We start from the raw sequence: 17,040 nt of genomic DNA on the forward strand, positions 1-17,040 counted from the left end.
AGAAGTATCCAATGTAACAGTTTGTCATATCAATGCACTCTAGTGGTATCGGCAAACAAATGTTAAAAACACTTTTTATTATCTCGAGTTCTCGACTTATGTCAAACTCTCGACTCATTATCTCAAACTATGGGCTTAATGTGTCGACCGCTCAACATGTTAACTCTTGTTATCACGTCTCATCTCAAGCTATGGGCTTAATGTGTCGACCGCTCAACATGTTAACTCTTGTTATCACGTTTCACCTCAAGCTATGGGCTTAATGTGTCGACCGCTCAACGTGTTAACTCTTGTTATCACGTCTCATCTCTAGCTATGGGCTTAATGTGTCGACCGCTCAACAATTAACTTGTTGTCACGTCTTATCTCAAGCTATGGGCTTAATGTGTCGACCGCTCAACATGTTAACTCTTGTTATCACGTCGTTTTCATTTCAATTCTCTTTTTGGCTGTACAGTCCTGATGCAGAAGTCGAGATCCAGAGATAATAAGACTATGATTGTATATTTAGGTCACACGCTGGGTTTTTTAGGGGAGGGGGTGTTCTTTCTTACTTTAAAGAATGCAAACTCTCGACTTATTATCTAGAACTCTTAACTTATTAACTCGAGCTATCGACATATTAACTCGTCATCACATATTTTTTTTTCTTTTGTAATTCTCTTTTTGACTGTACAGTCCTGATGCAGAAGTTGAGAGCTCGAGATAAGTCAAGGGCTCAAAATAATAAGTCGAGAGCACAACAAAAAAGTAGAGAGCTCGACTTAGTAAATCCAGCTATCAAGTTAATTAGTTGAGAAAATGTGTTGTCTCAAGATAGTAAGTTGAGAGCTCTAGATAATAAGTCAAGTAAAGCACTTGAAATAATATTTCCACCATTCAAGAAGTACAAATAAGTGAGACCTAAATATACTATGAGTGTATATTTAGGACACACTTCTTTTTTTTACTTATACTTACTTATTAGGCCTGCTTCCATCAATACGATTCTGTTTACCCTATCGCGAAAATAGATCAATTGTTGTTTTTGCATAAATCCATGTTTGAAGGGTAATTATTTGGAATATGACGTAAATTCTTAAGTTTAGTAATAGCCGAGGAGTTCTTTTCTAAAAATGGCATTTAGTTTTTCACCATGAGTGCAAACGGTTTAGCTGTGGGTGTGGACCTGTGATTTGTATAGGTGTGAACATTGTCAAAGATGCACACAAAATCATGCAGTTTGGGCACGTTATGATGAAAGTAAGAGAAAAATGAGTCCTCTTTATAATAATGACCCTATCTGTAATTCTCTTGAGACTAAAAATACCTTATCTTTCTTTATTTTTAAACCATAGGTGGGCTTTTAGAATGCCAGGGCCTGGCATGCATAAATCTCAGCTGAAGATTAATAAATAACTGCGATCTTCTACCAATGCAGATATGGAATTCACATTTTCGGGCGCAGATCACGTTAATGGAAAGCCGGCCTTATCTTGAGATGTTAACTTATTATCACGAAATCTCGACTTATATTGTCGAGCGATCGACCTGTTATCTCGAGCTCTAAACTTATTACATTGAGTTCTTGACTTATTTCTGTCATCACGTACGTATGTATGTTCAGTGACATAGGGAAAATCAAGAGCTCGAAATAACAGGTCAAGAACTTGAAATAATAAGTGGAGATCTCGAGAAAATATTTCGAAATCTCATCAGAAGTTGAACACTCGATATAACAAGTCAAGATTTCTAGATAATAAATCGCAAGTTCCCGCTTTTTAAAAGTAAAACAAAAAATGTGTCCCCAAAATATACCACCGTAGTAAAGTAAAGTTCTGACTGGTCGAATGAAAGCGTTTTGGACTTGCCTTTCAACGGAATGCTCTTAAATCCACAGGTAACAGGTATAGACCAGCGGAGATGACCAGTCAGATTGCATTATTGCGAAACAGCTATATGGGGTTCCAAACGAATCACCATGCATTTATTACGGATTTAGGGGAGGGGGCCAGGGGCCTGGGCCCTCCCTGAATTTTGCGACAGTTAAAATTTTATTATATATTAATTTAAAAAAAATTTACGTTCCACCTCCAAACCTCCCCCAAAGTTCCCTTGGATTTCTGCCTCATGTCATTGCCCCCCCCCCCCCCAATATATTTTCTGGATATGCCACAATATTATGAGGAGTATGATGCAAATACATTATGAAAAGGTTTCAGGCCAGTTCATTTTGCTCGAATTCGAAGATTTGCTCCAGGACGGGGGGGGGGGGGGGGGGGGGGGGGGGGGGGGGGGGGGGGGGGTCCCGAGGGCCCTCCATCCCATACACAAATGTATTTGACTATTACTGATTGTGGTGTACTGTATGTGTACCCTCTCCCCATTATCGTATGTAACAACAAAATAAAACTTAATAAACATACTAAAGCGGGGGGGGGGGGGGGGGGGGGGGGAGGAGGTGTCACAAAAACTAAATAAATAAATAATAATAATAAAATAAAACGCAAATTTTCTTTTGTTTAAAAACAGTTGTGACTCACACATAATGATCATTGAACAGTACAATTTGATTTAGCACAATTCATTATTTACATGGACAAAGCAGATTCTTCGGATGGTCAATGTAACGTAGACAGACAGACAGACACATACAGACACACAGGCACAGACAGACATATTTTATTAATTTCTCTCCCAATATATAGTATACAGTAAAACACATGAAAAACATTCTTATAGGCGCTGACCCTAGTTTTAGCATGTGAAAATGGACAGTAAGTTTCGATAAGGTTATAACAAAAAAGCTGAAGTTTGTGATGTTTAAACCTGAAAATATCGTCTAAAAATAGACTTAGAGCCGGTCTCGATAACCATTACTTTTCAGACTAATTTACGTTTTTAGAATTAAAAATGCATTTTGGGTCATTACAAAATCCTGGATGACCAGAACCACTTCAGGTGTATGAAAATGAATATTCTAAATAATAAAATGTAATTACTCCTAATTTAAATTATTAAAAACGGTTTTAATAGTGAAAAATACGCTGTAGTGTTTAAAACTATGGTATGCCCCTAATAAACAATATAATGAAATGAAATGGTTTATTTAACGACGCACTCAATACATTTTATTTACGGTTATATGGCGTCAGACACATGGTAAAGGACCACACAGATATTGAGGGAGGAAACCCGCTGTTGCCACTTCATGGGCTACTCTTTTCGATTATCAGCAAGGGATATTTTATATGCACCATCTAACGGGGATAAACAATATAAAGGCCACTCCGTATGGAGTTATGAGAGACTACACATAAAATTGTCAACAGTAAAACATACAGGTATATTATACGTAATAGATATACAATAAAATGCATAAGAAACATTCTTATTAAACAATATAAAAGTCACTCTTCATCAAACATCTGAAAAAGTTATTAATTAAAACAATAAAATAATAATAATAATAATAATAAATAAATAAATAAAAAACCGTTTGACTCGTTGCCGTCGATGACAGCTTGGCCGAGATGTCATTTCTTCGACCGGAAGGAAAGAAGGGATGTTTTATTTAATGACACGCTCAACATATTTTAATTACGGTTATATGGCGTCGGACATATAGTAAAGAACCACACTGATATTGAAAAAGAAAACCTGAAGCAGCCACTTAATTGACTACTCTTCGATTAACAACAAGGGATCTTTTACATGCAGATAGCACATACCAAGACCTTTGCTATACAGTTGTGAAGCATTGGCTGACCGAGATATAGTTCAATGGGCCCATCGATGGGGATCGATCCTAGACCTACCTTGCATCAGGCGAAAGCTTTACCACTGGGGAACGTCTCGCCCCAAAGCCCAAATGTCCATGAAGTCTGCACGTGTCCACGAGGTCTGCAAGTGTCCACAAGGTCTGTAAGTGTCCACGAGGTCTGCAAGTGTCCAAGAGGTCTGCAAGTGTCCATGAGGTCTGTAAGTATCCAAGAGGTCTGTAAGTGTCCACGAGGTCTGCAAGTATCCAAGAGGGCTGTAAGTGTCCACGGGGTCTGCAAGTGTCCACGAGGTCTGTAAGTGTCCAAGAGGGCTGTAAGTGTCCACGAGGTCTGCAAGCATCCAAGAGGTCTGTAAGTGTCCACGAAGTCTGTAAGTGTCCACGGGGTATGTAAGTGTCCAAGAGGGCTGCAAGTGTCCAAGAGGTCTGTACGTGTCCACGAGGTCTGCAAGTGTCCAAGAGGTCTGCAAGTGTCCACGAGGTCTGTAAGTGTCCACGAGGTCTGCAAGTGTCCACGAGGTCTGTAAGTGTCCAAAAGGTCTGCAAGTGTCCAGGAGGTGTCCACGAGGTCTGTAAGTGTCCAAGAGGTCTGCAAGTGTCCAAGAGGTCTATAAGTGTCCATGCGGTCTGTAAGTGTCCACGAAGTCTGTAAGTGTCCACGAGGTCTGCAAGTGTCCACGAGGTCTGTAAGTGTCCACGAGGTCTGCAAGTGTCCACGAGGTCTGTAAGTGTCCAAAAGGTCTGCAAGTGTCCAGGAGGTGTCCACGAGGTCTGTAAGTGTCCAAGAGGTCTGCAAGTGTCCAAGAGGTCTATAAGTGTCCATGCGGTCTGTAAGTGTCCACGAAGTCTGTAAGTGTCCACGAGGTCTGCAAGTGTCCACGAGGTCTGCAAGTATCCACGGTGTCCACGAGGTCTGTTTACAAGTGTTTACGAGGTCTGCAAGTGTCCACAAGGTCTGCCCATCTGGGCCCCGTTCCACGAAGCGATCTTAGCACTACTATCTAATACCTAACATCGCCTCAATTTTTTTCTACGATCGCGAGCCCGTTCCACGACGCGGCGTAGCTTAGCCTACTATCGTCGTAAATTACTGTGAACATTTACAACCGGCCTCGGAGGCGTCGTGATTAAGCCATTGGACATAAGGCTGGAAGGTACAGGGTTCGCAGGCGGTACTGGCTCCCACCCAGAGTGAGTTTTAACGACTCATTGGGTAGGTGTAAAGCCAAAACACCCTTTCTCCATTACTAACCACTAAGCAACTAACAACTAACACACTGTCCTGGACAGACGAGCCCAGAACAACAGGTACGAGGCAGTTGTAAGCTGCTAACGTAGCTGTCAAATGGCAGTTAAATGATGATTTAGTCATTTTCTAAGAAGGATATTAACTTTTTGTGTAAAAATGGATCTAATATATACCAAATACCTTTTATGAAACTCGGCGTTCGATGAAAAACATTCTAGTCCATATGACCTTCACACGAAAGTACGGGAGAGAACTATCATGTCTTATGCATACTTCATGGATGTGCGATACTAATGAATACATCCAAGATCTTCCGAAAAGTCAGTAACCAATTTATTATTTAACTAATTCGCACTTTGCGGAAATAAGATTTTAATCATTAAAGGGGCACTTAGCCTTCGACTACCGTAAGGTTGCTTTGTGGAACGGCTGTAAAGTTTACGGTGCCAGTTGTAAAACTCACCTTAAGTCACTACAATTAACCTTAGCTACAATTCTTTCGTGGAACGGAGACCTGGACTAATTCTTCAGCTGGACAGCGAACTATGGGCCCATGTGAAGGAATTTTAGTAGGGTGTGGGGGGGGGGGGGGGGGGTCTAGTTTGTGGAGAGTGAACGTTAAAGGAGGGTTGAGTCATGATTTCTCTGCACAAAAATAAATATATTAGAACACCCCCTTTCAATAATGTTCAAGTTAAATACGTATTTACTGACGGGTTTCTTCCTGTATCGTGTGTATTAGTGATTAATATGTGAAAAAAAAGTTATCAGAGAGATCGAAAATGATCGATGTAAAGGTATGTAACGTCAAACATAAGATTGTTGTTGTATTAGAGCGGGAATCTTTGACTACCGTTTGGTAGACAGAGATTGCGCAGAATTTATATATGTTGGACTCTGACGGCCAGCATTGATAACTGTCCAAATGTCCGTCTATTTCTCTTATAGTCAGACGGAAGGAAGGAAATGTTTTATTTAACGACGCACTCAACACATTTTATTTACGGTTATATGGCGTCAGACATATGGTTAAAGACCACACAGATATTGAGAAAGGAAACCCGCTGTCGCCACTTCATTGGCTACTCTTTTCGATTAGTAGCAAGGGATCTTTTATATGCACGATCCCACAGACAGGGTAGTATATACCACGGCATTTGATATGCCAGTTGTGGTGCGCTGGCTGGAATGAAAGATCATATAGTCGGTGTACTCGGGCTATTTAACATGGAACTTGAAATTGGATTTATTTTCAAGAGGGCAAAACTTCTACACGTCTGCCTCCTGAATTATCCAGAGTTGGCACCTGCCACCTTTGCCCCACCTATCCCCGCGTCTATGGGCGTTAAAAAAATACAAAAAAATACCGATTACTGATGGCCTATGGCTTTGAAACACTCAGACTATTGTGACATTTTGTAACCAAAGACAGGATCGACAATCGGTTTGTTATTGTGACAGAGTAACTCGCCCTAACTTGGCCTTCACCTGATGCGCGTTCAGGAGAGCAAGCGATCGCGGTTGCTCGGGTATGAGATTTCTACGCCTGACGTTAGAAAACTGATAGATGACGATGGTGCAAAGTCAAATAGTTCGCGAGCGCTCGACCTCCTGAACACACTTCTGTTTGTAGTTGTCATGTCACGTGACTAAACAATATCAACTCGCAGGTAATACGATTTTTTTTATACGTGAATATATTATGTCGTAGCCTCTTTGGTTCGTGTTCAGTGCGTACAAACTGATTTGTTAATTTGTAAATACTGAACAGATATAATGGTAACTGATTTTACTTGAACAGGCCAGTAGGAACAGGAGATAGGGAGAGGGGTGCTGGGGACGACGAAAATGTAGCCCCGCTCCCCACCCCCAATGTATATAAATAAAGTTAAACATGTGGCTTGTGCACCCCTACACATTTTCTAGGTACGATTCGGACTACACCCCTACTAGGGACTGTGGCCCCTCCCCTATAGGTTGTGACACCCCCCCCCCCCCCACACCCACACACACACACCTTAGAGATCTAAACAGTTCCTATGGGCCTGCTGAAGATAGAAAAACATGCAACATATTATATCATATAGGCTAGTAACTAACTCGAGTCACCTGCAGCCCTATCCCTTATTGATAATGATATAAGGGGTAGGGCTGGAGCTGACTCGAGCTAGCCAGTTGTGTTTGGGGTTTTTTGGTGTTGATTCCTATTCATTACTGTTTTTCTTCACATACATGTATACTTAAACCCTGACAAATTTATATATAATCATTCATCTAAAAGGCACGAAGTTTAATTATTTCAATTTTAAAGTTTGTTTTGTTTAACGACACCACTAGAGCACTTTGATTTATTAATCATCGGCTATTGGATGTCTCATAATTATTTGGTAATTTTGACATAGGTATAGTCTTTGAGAGAAAACCTGTACCTTTTTTCCATTAGTAGCAAGTATTCTTTTATATGCACCACCCTACAGACAGGAGAGCACATACAACGGCCTTTGGTATACCAGTCATGGTGAACTGGCTGGAACGGGAAATAGCCCAATGGGCCCACCGAAGGGGATCGATCCCAGACATATCAAGTATCAAGTGAACACTTTACCACTGGGCTACGTCCCTCTGCTTATTTTAATTTAAAGGCGCAGACCCTAGTTAATTTACAAACCTGCAACACATTTGGATAAAGTTACAACAGAGTGAAACAAGAGTCTGTGACGTTGATACGGTGAAATATCCTGAAGAATAGACTAAAACTCTACTACATAACCATTACTTCTCAGACGCACGTGCGTTTTTAAAAAGATGGGGAAAATAGCATTTTGTGATAGTATTAACACCAGGATGACCAAAAAAACTTCGGATGTACGGAAATGGATAATATGAACAATGAAATATAAGTAAAGTATGATTTCAGGATTCAAAAACGGCTCTAATAGTGAAAAATCTGCCGTAGTTTTTAAAAATTAGGGCCTGTCACTTTAAAACAAATCTCTGTGTGTTCTGAATGAAAGTTATTTCTACTGTTAATATATAGAGCTCTATTTGCATGACAAAAGCATCACACTAGTGTTTCAAAACAATGTTCCGTTTGATCTTCCGCCCTACCTATTTTCAGTCTAGTAACGGTTTTAGGGGCAAAAAAATTCAAATATCACAAAATTACGAGCCTTCATATTTAAATATCCGCTCGACCCTCCCCACCCCATCCACTGGATTCTCCCTGGATATAATTAAATATATTTTTAATCGTATGTAGTTAAATTGTATATGATTATATTGCTTGCTTATGTTTTACAATACATAGTTATAGTTGTCCTACGTTGTTTGATATTGACAGATGAGTGTCGGCATGGGTAAATTATATAATTTCTATAATAAAAATTAAAAAGGTGCAATGATTTGATGAAACAAACTATAATAACCTTCACTCAGTCCCAGAACCTATCTTTTGATATACAAATGGATTTAAGCATTGACAGCTGAAAACAGTTTGTTTTGTCTAACGACACCACTAGAGTCCATTGACTTATTAATCATCGTCTATTGAATGTTAAATATTTGGTAATTTTGACTAGAGAGGAAATCCGCTACATTTTCCCATTAGCAGCAAGGGATCTTTTATATGCACCATCCCACAGACAATTGAAAGAACTCCCATTCAAATTTTTAAAAAACAGGAGGCGGGGCATAGCCCAGTAGTATTTCTGCAGATCTACAATACCATTTTCAACTAAATGGGTAGCGTTCTCGACTCATGGAGAAATAAAAATTGTGAATTTGGTCATTTTGACACCCCCACCCCCTCTCCTCAGGGGCCTGAAGGATGGGGTTCAAAAGTAGAACAAAATCAATAGTTTTAAAATCCTCAGGAATGAGTGGGCGGAGCCCAAAAGAGAAAAAAATTAAGCCATTTTAAAAAACAATCTTCTCGACCTGCAGAAATGCTATAATTGAATAGTATTCATATAGGTAAAAGTCATTAGATGGTTCATAAGTTGTGAATATAATTAATGTTAGGTCACCTGAAGAGGGGTGAATATTACTATAGAGTTGTATATATAAAAATAATACATTTAAAATTCAATTTCTTCATAGCTACTAAACCATTTCCTATTAAATTTGGTTGGAAGCTTCCTAGACACATGGATATCCAAAATCATTAATTTGGTCATTCTAATCCCACCCCTCACCCCACCCCCGAAAATGGGTATCGTAAATTCCACAAGTCTTGTAGATGGGTTCTGGTGACAATTTTGGCTTGTGGGCATCGTTTGGGGTTTTTTAGTGGTGGTGGTGGTATCTCTGTGTGTGTGTGTGCGTGCGTGTGCGTGTGCGTGTGTGTGCGTGCGCGCGCGCGCGTTTGGTTTGGTATTTTAATTTTGAGTGTTTTATTGTTGTTGTTTTTTGTTTTAAATACACTATTCTCGGGTCATTTCTGATAATCAGTATTTTTTGTTTGTTTCAGCATCATGTACATGTATATATGCATATGGCACTAGTATATTAAAAGAAAGTAGACAACTTAAAGAAAATCGTGATTCAAGTATCAAACTGATGGAAAACGAATCAAAAGTATAATGTCAGGACACGACTCTGTACCTAATGGTTCACCTGAAACTGCGAGTCCAGTCATCCAAGTCACACAACCGACCAGCAGCGCAACAACCCACGAGGAATCCAGCTACGACAGATACGTGCGCGAGGGCAAGGACGACCGGTGGTATTACCCGTGGGACAAGGACATGTGTCGCATGTGTGTGCTCATGTGCCTGTGGTTCGGCCTGTGTCTCGTCTTCCCGTGCTCGCTGTGCATCACGTGGTGTCGGGACATCATCTGCTGTGTAGACGAGGGACAGTGGGACAACACCTGTTTCGGCGCGTGTATCTGTGGTATTCCCATAGGACGCAGTCGGAGGCGGGGGAGGGTGCGGCACGACAGCACGGACACGTACGGCTCCGTTGTACAAGCATAAAAAGACCATGCAGCCCCGTGTTCACTGACAGCGACCGATGCCAATATTCGCAAATTACTTGACTGGTCTCCGGCGTGGTCTGTTTGGTTTAAAATTAATGGATGAATAAATGAATGAATGAATGAATGTTTAACGACACCCTAGCAATTATTGGGTTCACGTCATCAGAGCAGGCCGACATACTGGACGTCTTGTAATCTGGCATACATATGAATAAATGCATTCTTTTACAGTATGAAATGTTTTTTGTTTAAAGTTTATAATAGTTTAGATATATAGACAAAATACTACACCGAACTAAATAAAGAAACTTACGTCTACCGCCAATCTGATTAAAATTAGCTCTACTAATCTCACCAGTAGATCAATCTAATTAAAATTAGCTCCACTATTACATGTGGATCTAACAGCAGCCAGTTGGAGCTCATGTCCACCAATCAAAACTTTACTTTCAGAATCATGCCAGTGATTTAAAAATAATTTGAAAATATTCCGAATTATCCTGAGGGTATACGACATATTTCGTGTGAATTACGAATACCTTAAAACATGTTTTATTTTATAAAATAAATAATTTGTAATGTAAAATTGAAGACTGATAACCCATCCCGTACGTATTGCTATTGTCAATCTAATTAAAATTAGCTCCATTATTACATGTGGATCTAACAGCAGCCAGTTGGAGCTCATGTCCACCAATCAAAACCTTACTTGCAGAATCATGCCAGTGATTTGAAAATAATTTGAAAACATTCCGAATTATCCTGATTGTATAGGACATGTTTCATGTGAATTAATCAGATTGCTAACAACACTGCGTAGTCTCCAATGTCCAAGTAACATTTCGTCTGTAAATAATAACTTAAATACTGACCAATCACAGTTCGCCTTTTATAACGTTATTTGGGAGCATAGTAATTCTAAAAATATCGGGCGAGTCTATTTTAGTGGCCGCAGTACAGCGAACCATACCAATACGTACGCGATGTGTTATCAGTCTTCAATTTTACATTACAAATTATTTATTTATTAAAAAAACTGAAAACTAAACCAGTCTTCAGTTTTACATTATAAATTATTTATTTTATAAAATACAACATGTTTTAAGGCATTCGTAATTCAAACGAAACATATCGATTACCCTCAGGACAATTCGGAATGTTTTCAAATTATTTTCAAATCACTGGCATGATTCTGCAAGTAAGGTTTTGATTGGTGGACATGAGCTCCAACTGGCTGCTGTTAGATCCACATGTAATAGTGGAGCTAATTTTAATTAGATTGACCAGTAGATCTAACAGCATTGCATGGACTCCCATGTCCAGGTGACATTTAATCTATAAATAACAATTTAAATATCGACCAATTAAACTTTGCCTTTTATAACGTTATTCGGGAGCATACAAATTCTAAAAATATCGGTCGAGACTATTTATGCAATAGGCGAACTTGTTGGTCTATTTCAACATTGAAAAAAAAAACAGGTGGAAAAGTGCAGCAATAAACTGGATTGTATACTAGTATAAACAGATTTTATGGCTATACCATCACGGGTTTTTTTTCGTCTTGAAACGAATTTTATATTGAAATTAGTTTCCGGCATACTTCGTAATTCACCCGAATAATTTCGTATACCATCGGCATAATCCCGAATGTTGTTTAATTCTTTTCAAATCACTGGCATGATTTTGCAAGTAAGGTTTTGATTGATCGAATGAAAGGTCTACTGGACATGAGCTCCAACGGGCTGCTGTTAGATCCACATGTAATAGTGGAGCTAATTTTAATTAGATTTGTCTACCACTGATGTGTGTTCTAATATCACCACAGATTGAGACGTAGTCCAGTGGTAAAGCGCACGCTTGATGAGCGGTCGGTTTGTGGTACATCAAAGGCCGTGGTATGTGCTATCCTGTCTATGGGATGGTGCATATAAAAGATCCCTTGTTCCTAGTCAAAAAAGAGTAGCCCATGAAGTGGCGACAACGGGTTTCCTCTCTCAATATATGTGTGGTCCTTAACCGTATGTCTGATGCCATATAACCGTAAATACATTTGTGTTGAGTGCGTCGTTAAATAAAACATATCCTTCTTTCCAATATCGCCAGGCGTACACGCTCATACGGGATGGCGATGTTGCTTGCCGCTAACGTATGGCAAGCACGACAGGTTTAAGAATTGCATCGCTATAACTTGTACTGTAACTGTCGCTAATTACAAGAACGCACCGGCGATGGAACTGGTAAGCGATAGGCGTCGGGGGGGGGGGGGGGGGGGGGATACTACGATATGTTACTGAAAACATTGACGATACGACCAACATAGTTTTTTGTCTGCCGAGTTGTGTAGCAAATTGATTCATGATTATACAGTACATCTTCTAATGTATGCCTTGATATCCGCTTGAAAAGCGAATCTGCCCTTCTCACTTTATTAGTATTCGAAATCCCTTCATTTTATACTAGTATTTTCCACTGACATCTGCCCCCCCCCCCCCTCCAAAAAACCCAAACAAACAAAAAAAAGGAAATGTTTTATTTAACGACGCACTCAGCACATTTTATTTACGGTTATATGGCGTCGGACATATATGGTTAAGGACCACACATATATTGAGAGAGGAAACCCGCTGTCGCCACTTCATGGGCTACTCTTTTTGGTTAGCAGCAAGGCATCTTTTATATGCACCATCCCACAGACAGGATAACACATACCGAGGCTTTTGATATACCAGTCGTGGTGCACTGGCTGGAGCGAGAAATAGCCCAATGGGTCCACCAACGAGTATCGATCCCAGACCTACCGCGCATCAAGCGAACGCATTATCACTGGGCTACGTCCCACCCTCAACAACAACAAAAAACCCCATAAAAAATACCCCAACAAAAACAAAACAAATACGAGAACTAAAATAGGCGTACAGTTCTTCTGTTATTTTGGTGTCTATCCATGATGTGATGAGTCACATGAATTAAACCTTACAGGAGACAATGTTATTGCTCGTTACAACTAATGTCCCATGAATGGTATATTAATGAGTATGGCATTTCCAATCCTGTCTGATTAAAGAATGTGTGTGATGTGATTACTAATAGAGAAATCAAATCTGACATTAATGAATATCCAGTCTTCTGGAAAAAAACACCATGTGTTTTGTTTAACGACACCACTGGAGCACTGGTTAATTAATCATCAGCTATCGGATGTCTAACATTTGGCAATTCTGACACGTAGTCATCAGAGGAAACATGCTACATATTTCCTAACACAGCAAGGGATATTTTATATGCACTTTCCCATAGACAAGAAAGCACAAACCACGGGCTTTGACCAGATGTGGCGCACTGGATGGAACGAGAGAAAACCCAATCAATTGAATGGATCCACTGAGGTGGTTCGATCCTGCGACGCAAGCATTTCAAGCGATCATTCAACCGACCGAGCTAAATCCCGTCCCTCAAGTGGATGAAAGTAATAATAATAAAGACGTCTTAGTTACACTATGAAAATATGTAACAATTTTATTAATTGGATATTGTCAAATTTCACTAATCACACAATAAATAGAAATGTGCAATTATATGTTTAAAAGTAATGTAATTCAAGATCACTGTTTACAAACACTATACACTTCAAACAACTGCTGCTGTACCACTCAAAACACATGTAAAATAATTGTCCAAAGATTCATAAGCACGTTAATAATGGACCCGTTGTGATGGCAGTTGTGTGGATTTGTTGAACACGCACACACACACAAACGCACGCCAGCTGGCAAATGTGTCGAAAAGAAACCCAACTAAACCAACAACTAGTCACTGTAATATCGTTTCTTAAGAGTTCGATATTTCCTTAACATGTACAATGCCTCCAACTCTTTGATGATATATTCTCCTCGGGCTAAAAGTATCTCGATATCTTTGGGTTCACTAACATCCTTATTTTTTAAGAAAGCATTTTTCAGCTTGTCTCGAAAATAGGTGTAACCTTTAGGGTATTCCTTGCCGAGGTGAAGAAGCTGAAAACATAGAAAATGGGTACAATAATAAACTTGTACCTTCGAATAGTGCATAATAACACTGATTACAGATATTATCATTTACATCTACTGGTATATTATATATATATATATATATATATATGTATGTATGTATGTATGTATGTATGTATGTATGTATGTATGTATGTATGTATGTATGTATGTATCTGTCTGTCTGTCTCTGTCTCTGTCTCTGTCTCTGTCTATATATATATTGTCTTGTTTTACTATAAATATCACATATCTTTGTCCATCTGTCATTGACCAACACACACAAACACACACACGCACGCACGCTCAAAATTACCCCATGCACATGCACAATATCTGAATAAAACAACCAGATAAATTTCAGTTACATTAATATACAGTACTAACTATTATCTTTTATAAACACTTTCCACATACTAAGACCTTTAATATACCAGTCGTTGGTTACTGGTTGGTACGGGGGAAAATCAACCAAAGAATGGGTCCAACCAGGAGATTCGATCCTGTGAAAAGGATAGGAGCCCGGACTGTTTTCAGGTGACATAAATCGGAGTTTTGTTGTTGTTGTTTTCTTATCCGTCTATAAGAATACTTACATTCTTGTACAACTGAATAACCTGAGGGCGAAGGTGCTGACCACTCATTCTGTGACGGCTATATGTGCTTGTACTCTGGTGCCATGTCATAAACTTCTAACATCTGTTGATCGATATATATCAACTGAAAGAAAACAATAATACGAAGGATTTCGTAAATGTGGGCCTTTCGTAACATCCAACAAACTCGTATGAAAGTACTGGCTAAGATGCACACCCAAACAATAGGGGTCACAAATTATAAATGTGTACAAACTCAGAAAGATCAAAACCACATATGAATTTAAACTGTTTTTAATATTATATGCTATAAAGCTGCCAGGTGCGCGTGCAGTGTGGGTGTGGTGGTATGGGTCGAATATTTAACGACACCGTAATATGAAAAACACATCGGCTAGCCTACTAGGTGTCAAATAAAGATAATTGACGAATCACGATTAACGTAAATTTAACGTAAAAGACACTCACGAAAGACACTAAGCATATCAGTATTATCAACACAACTTTCCCAAAATAAATTTTTCAACCCCCCCCCCCCCCCCCCCCCCCCCCCCCCCCCCCCCCCCCCCCCCCCCCCCCCCCCCCCCCCCCCCCCCAACAACAACAACAAAATATTAATAAATAAACAAGCATTCTGAGAGTACTGTTAAAGCAATACATGTCCCTACCGGGACCAACAAATTATTATATCTCCAAGGTTCCAGGCCATAAATTTGTGAAAAATTAGTATGAAAGTGAAACCCGATAGATGATAAATCTATACGTGGATTTCAGCTCAGTATCTTCAAGCATTGCAAAACAAGCTAACAGGCGCGGATTCAGGCGGGAGCCCAAGCCCCCCCCCCCCCCCTCCCCTATTTTTGGTCAAACAATATATATATATATATATATATATATATATATATATATATATATATATATATATTACAAAATACACCAAAAAATGCAAAGTTATCCCGACCACCTGTCACGGACGTTTAAATTATACGTTTTTAAAAGCATCAACGGCTTTTGGGATCCGCGCCTGACTAACGTTTGTTTTGTTTAACGAAACCTCTAGATCGCATTGGTTTATTTATCATCAGCTATTGGAGGTGAAACATTTGTCATCAGAGAAGACCCCTTACATTTTCCATTAGTAGCAAGGGATCTTTACAACAAAGTCCGGAAAAGAAATGATCATGATTCCCAATTTCACTGGCCATAACTCTGTCCAAAATGTGTAACTTGCAGCGCTAGCTCTGGGTTAGTTGAACTTTTCGCCAAATTATTTATTGAACTTCAAAAATTACAGAAAGCCAGTTATTTTCTAACAAAATGTCAATTATTGTATGAAATTATTTCGCCAAATTCAAAATAAAATTCGCCAACTGTTCGAATTGGCGAATATGGAGAGTGCCAGAGCTAGACCCTGAATTTGCCACGATTGTTATGTAGGCCTACACTTGATCTGTAACAGTATATCATGAAGCTATAGGCCTACACTTAATTCAGATCAATATCTTGAGGCATTGCGAAACAAAAACTATATGTTGGACAGACAGACAAATATAATTATTGGGTGGGGGGACACTACAGCCCAAAGCCCCCACCCCCTGCTGCCTGATAATACAAATATCAATTCAGAAACGAACAATTGTAAACAAAAAGAAGGGAAAAACACGACTGCAACATAATAGCTAATGAAGTAATGTATAATTTGCAATTACCCTGTTAGCTAGTACGAAGGGACGTAATAACGTGCCCCGTGCACTACCTGTTAACCAGAAATAATGGGAGCCTTCGAAGTCCCGTTTTCTGAAATGCGACGAACGTGAACGGTGAAGACCTATCAACAAACGTCAAAAGGCGCGTGCCTGACGTCATCAGTTTCGAGTAGGTCTAGGATTAGTTGGAATAGCAGAAAGAAGTAGGCCTATTTGTTACTTTAGCAAAATGGTGAAGAAAAAAACACCGGGTAAGAAGAAAACGTTGCTGTTCGACTTCAATAAAGTACGTACACTGTTTTAAGTTACTTCACTTTCGATCAAGCACACAGTAACTGTGTCTACAAAAATTCATCGGTTTTAATGGGGGAAAAAATTGGCCCAAGGTCGATGACAGCCACTCTTCGCACCCTTGTTTTGGCTTCGTACACAATAAATATAACATATCCAACGGTACTTTTTTAAAATACGATATAGGCCTATTTGATGAGTGGTACTTTAAAAAAAAAAAAAAAGTCATCTTTTAAAACTTAAACTTAATATTTTGTCTAAAATTATGAAATATAAAAATATACCAACCCAGCGTAAACGTCGTTCTGCTCAATATGGAATTTGGAACAATTCTGACAGAGGTCAAGGTAAGTAGACCGGTTGTTATTTTAATGTGGCGAAGCATTGTAGTAATACAGCTAATTGTAAATTTGATCGACGTCAGTAATCAAT

At 39.3% G+C, this 17,040-nt stretch overlaps 2 protein-coding genes and 1 long non-coding RNA gene across 3 annotated transcripts in view; 2 read left to right on the plus strand and 1 right to left on the minus strand.

Annotated features, from left to right (window-relative positions):
- Nucleotides 1-6,546: 6,546 nt before the first annotated feature.
- Nucleotides 6,547-10,220, plus strand: LOC121382095. Its single transcript, XM_041511590.1, has 2 exons — nt 6,547-6,679; nt 9,478-10,220. Exon 2 carries the CDS (start codon nt 9,590-9,592, stop codon nt 9,983-9,985), a length of 396 nt encoding a protein of 131 aa, XP_041367524.1. The 5' UTR covers nt 6,547-6,679; nt 9,478-9,589; the 3' UTR covers nt 9,986-10,220.
- A 3,642-nt stretch (nt 10,221-13,862) lies between these two features.
- LOC121381052 lies at nt 13,863-16,466 on the minus strand. The gene is made up of 3 exons (XR_005959040.1): nt 16,321-16,466; nt 14,612-14,735; nt 13,863-14,003 (listed from the first exon to the last, which is right to left on the minus strand). It is a non-coding gene; the product is annotated as an uncharacterized LOC121381052 (long non-coding RNA).
- LOC121381051 (axonemal 84 kDa protein-like) overlaps nt 16,465-17,040 on the plus strand; it is a 32,864-nt gene continuing 32,288 nt past the window's right edge. Inside the window, exon 1 of the mRNA XM_041510133.1 lies at nt 16,465-16,603. Within this exon, the coding sequence (XP_041366067.1) occupies nt 16,547-16,603 (57 nt within the window). The 5' untranslated portion in view covers nt 16,465-16,546. The remainder of the gene's footprint in view (nt 16,604-17,040) is intronic.

The sequence above is a fragment of the Gigantopelta aegis genome, chromosome 9 (assembly GCF_016097555.1).
Source record: "Gigantopelta aegis isolate Gae_Host chromosome 9, Gae_host_genome, whole genome shotgun sequence".
In the NCBI taxonomy this organism is placed as follows: domain Eukaryota; kingdom Metazoa; phylum Mollusca; class Gastropoda; order Neomphalida; family Peltospiridae; genus Gigantopelta; species Gigantopelta aegis.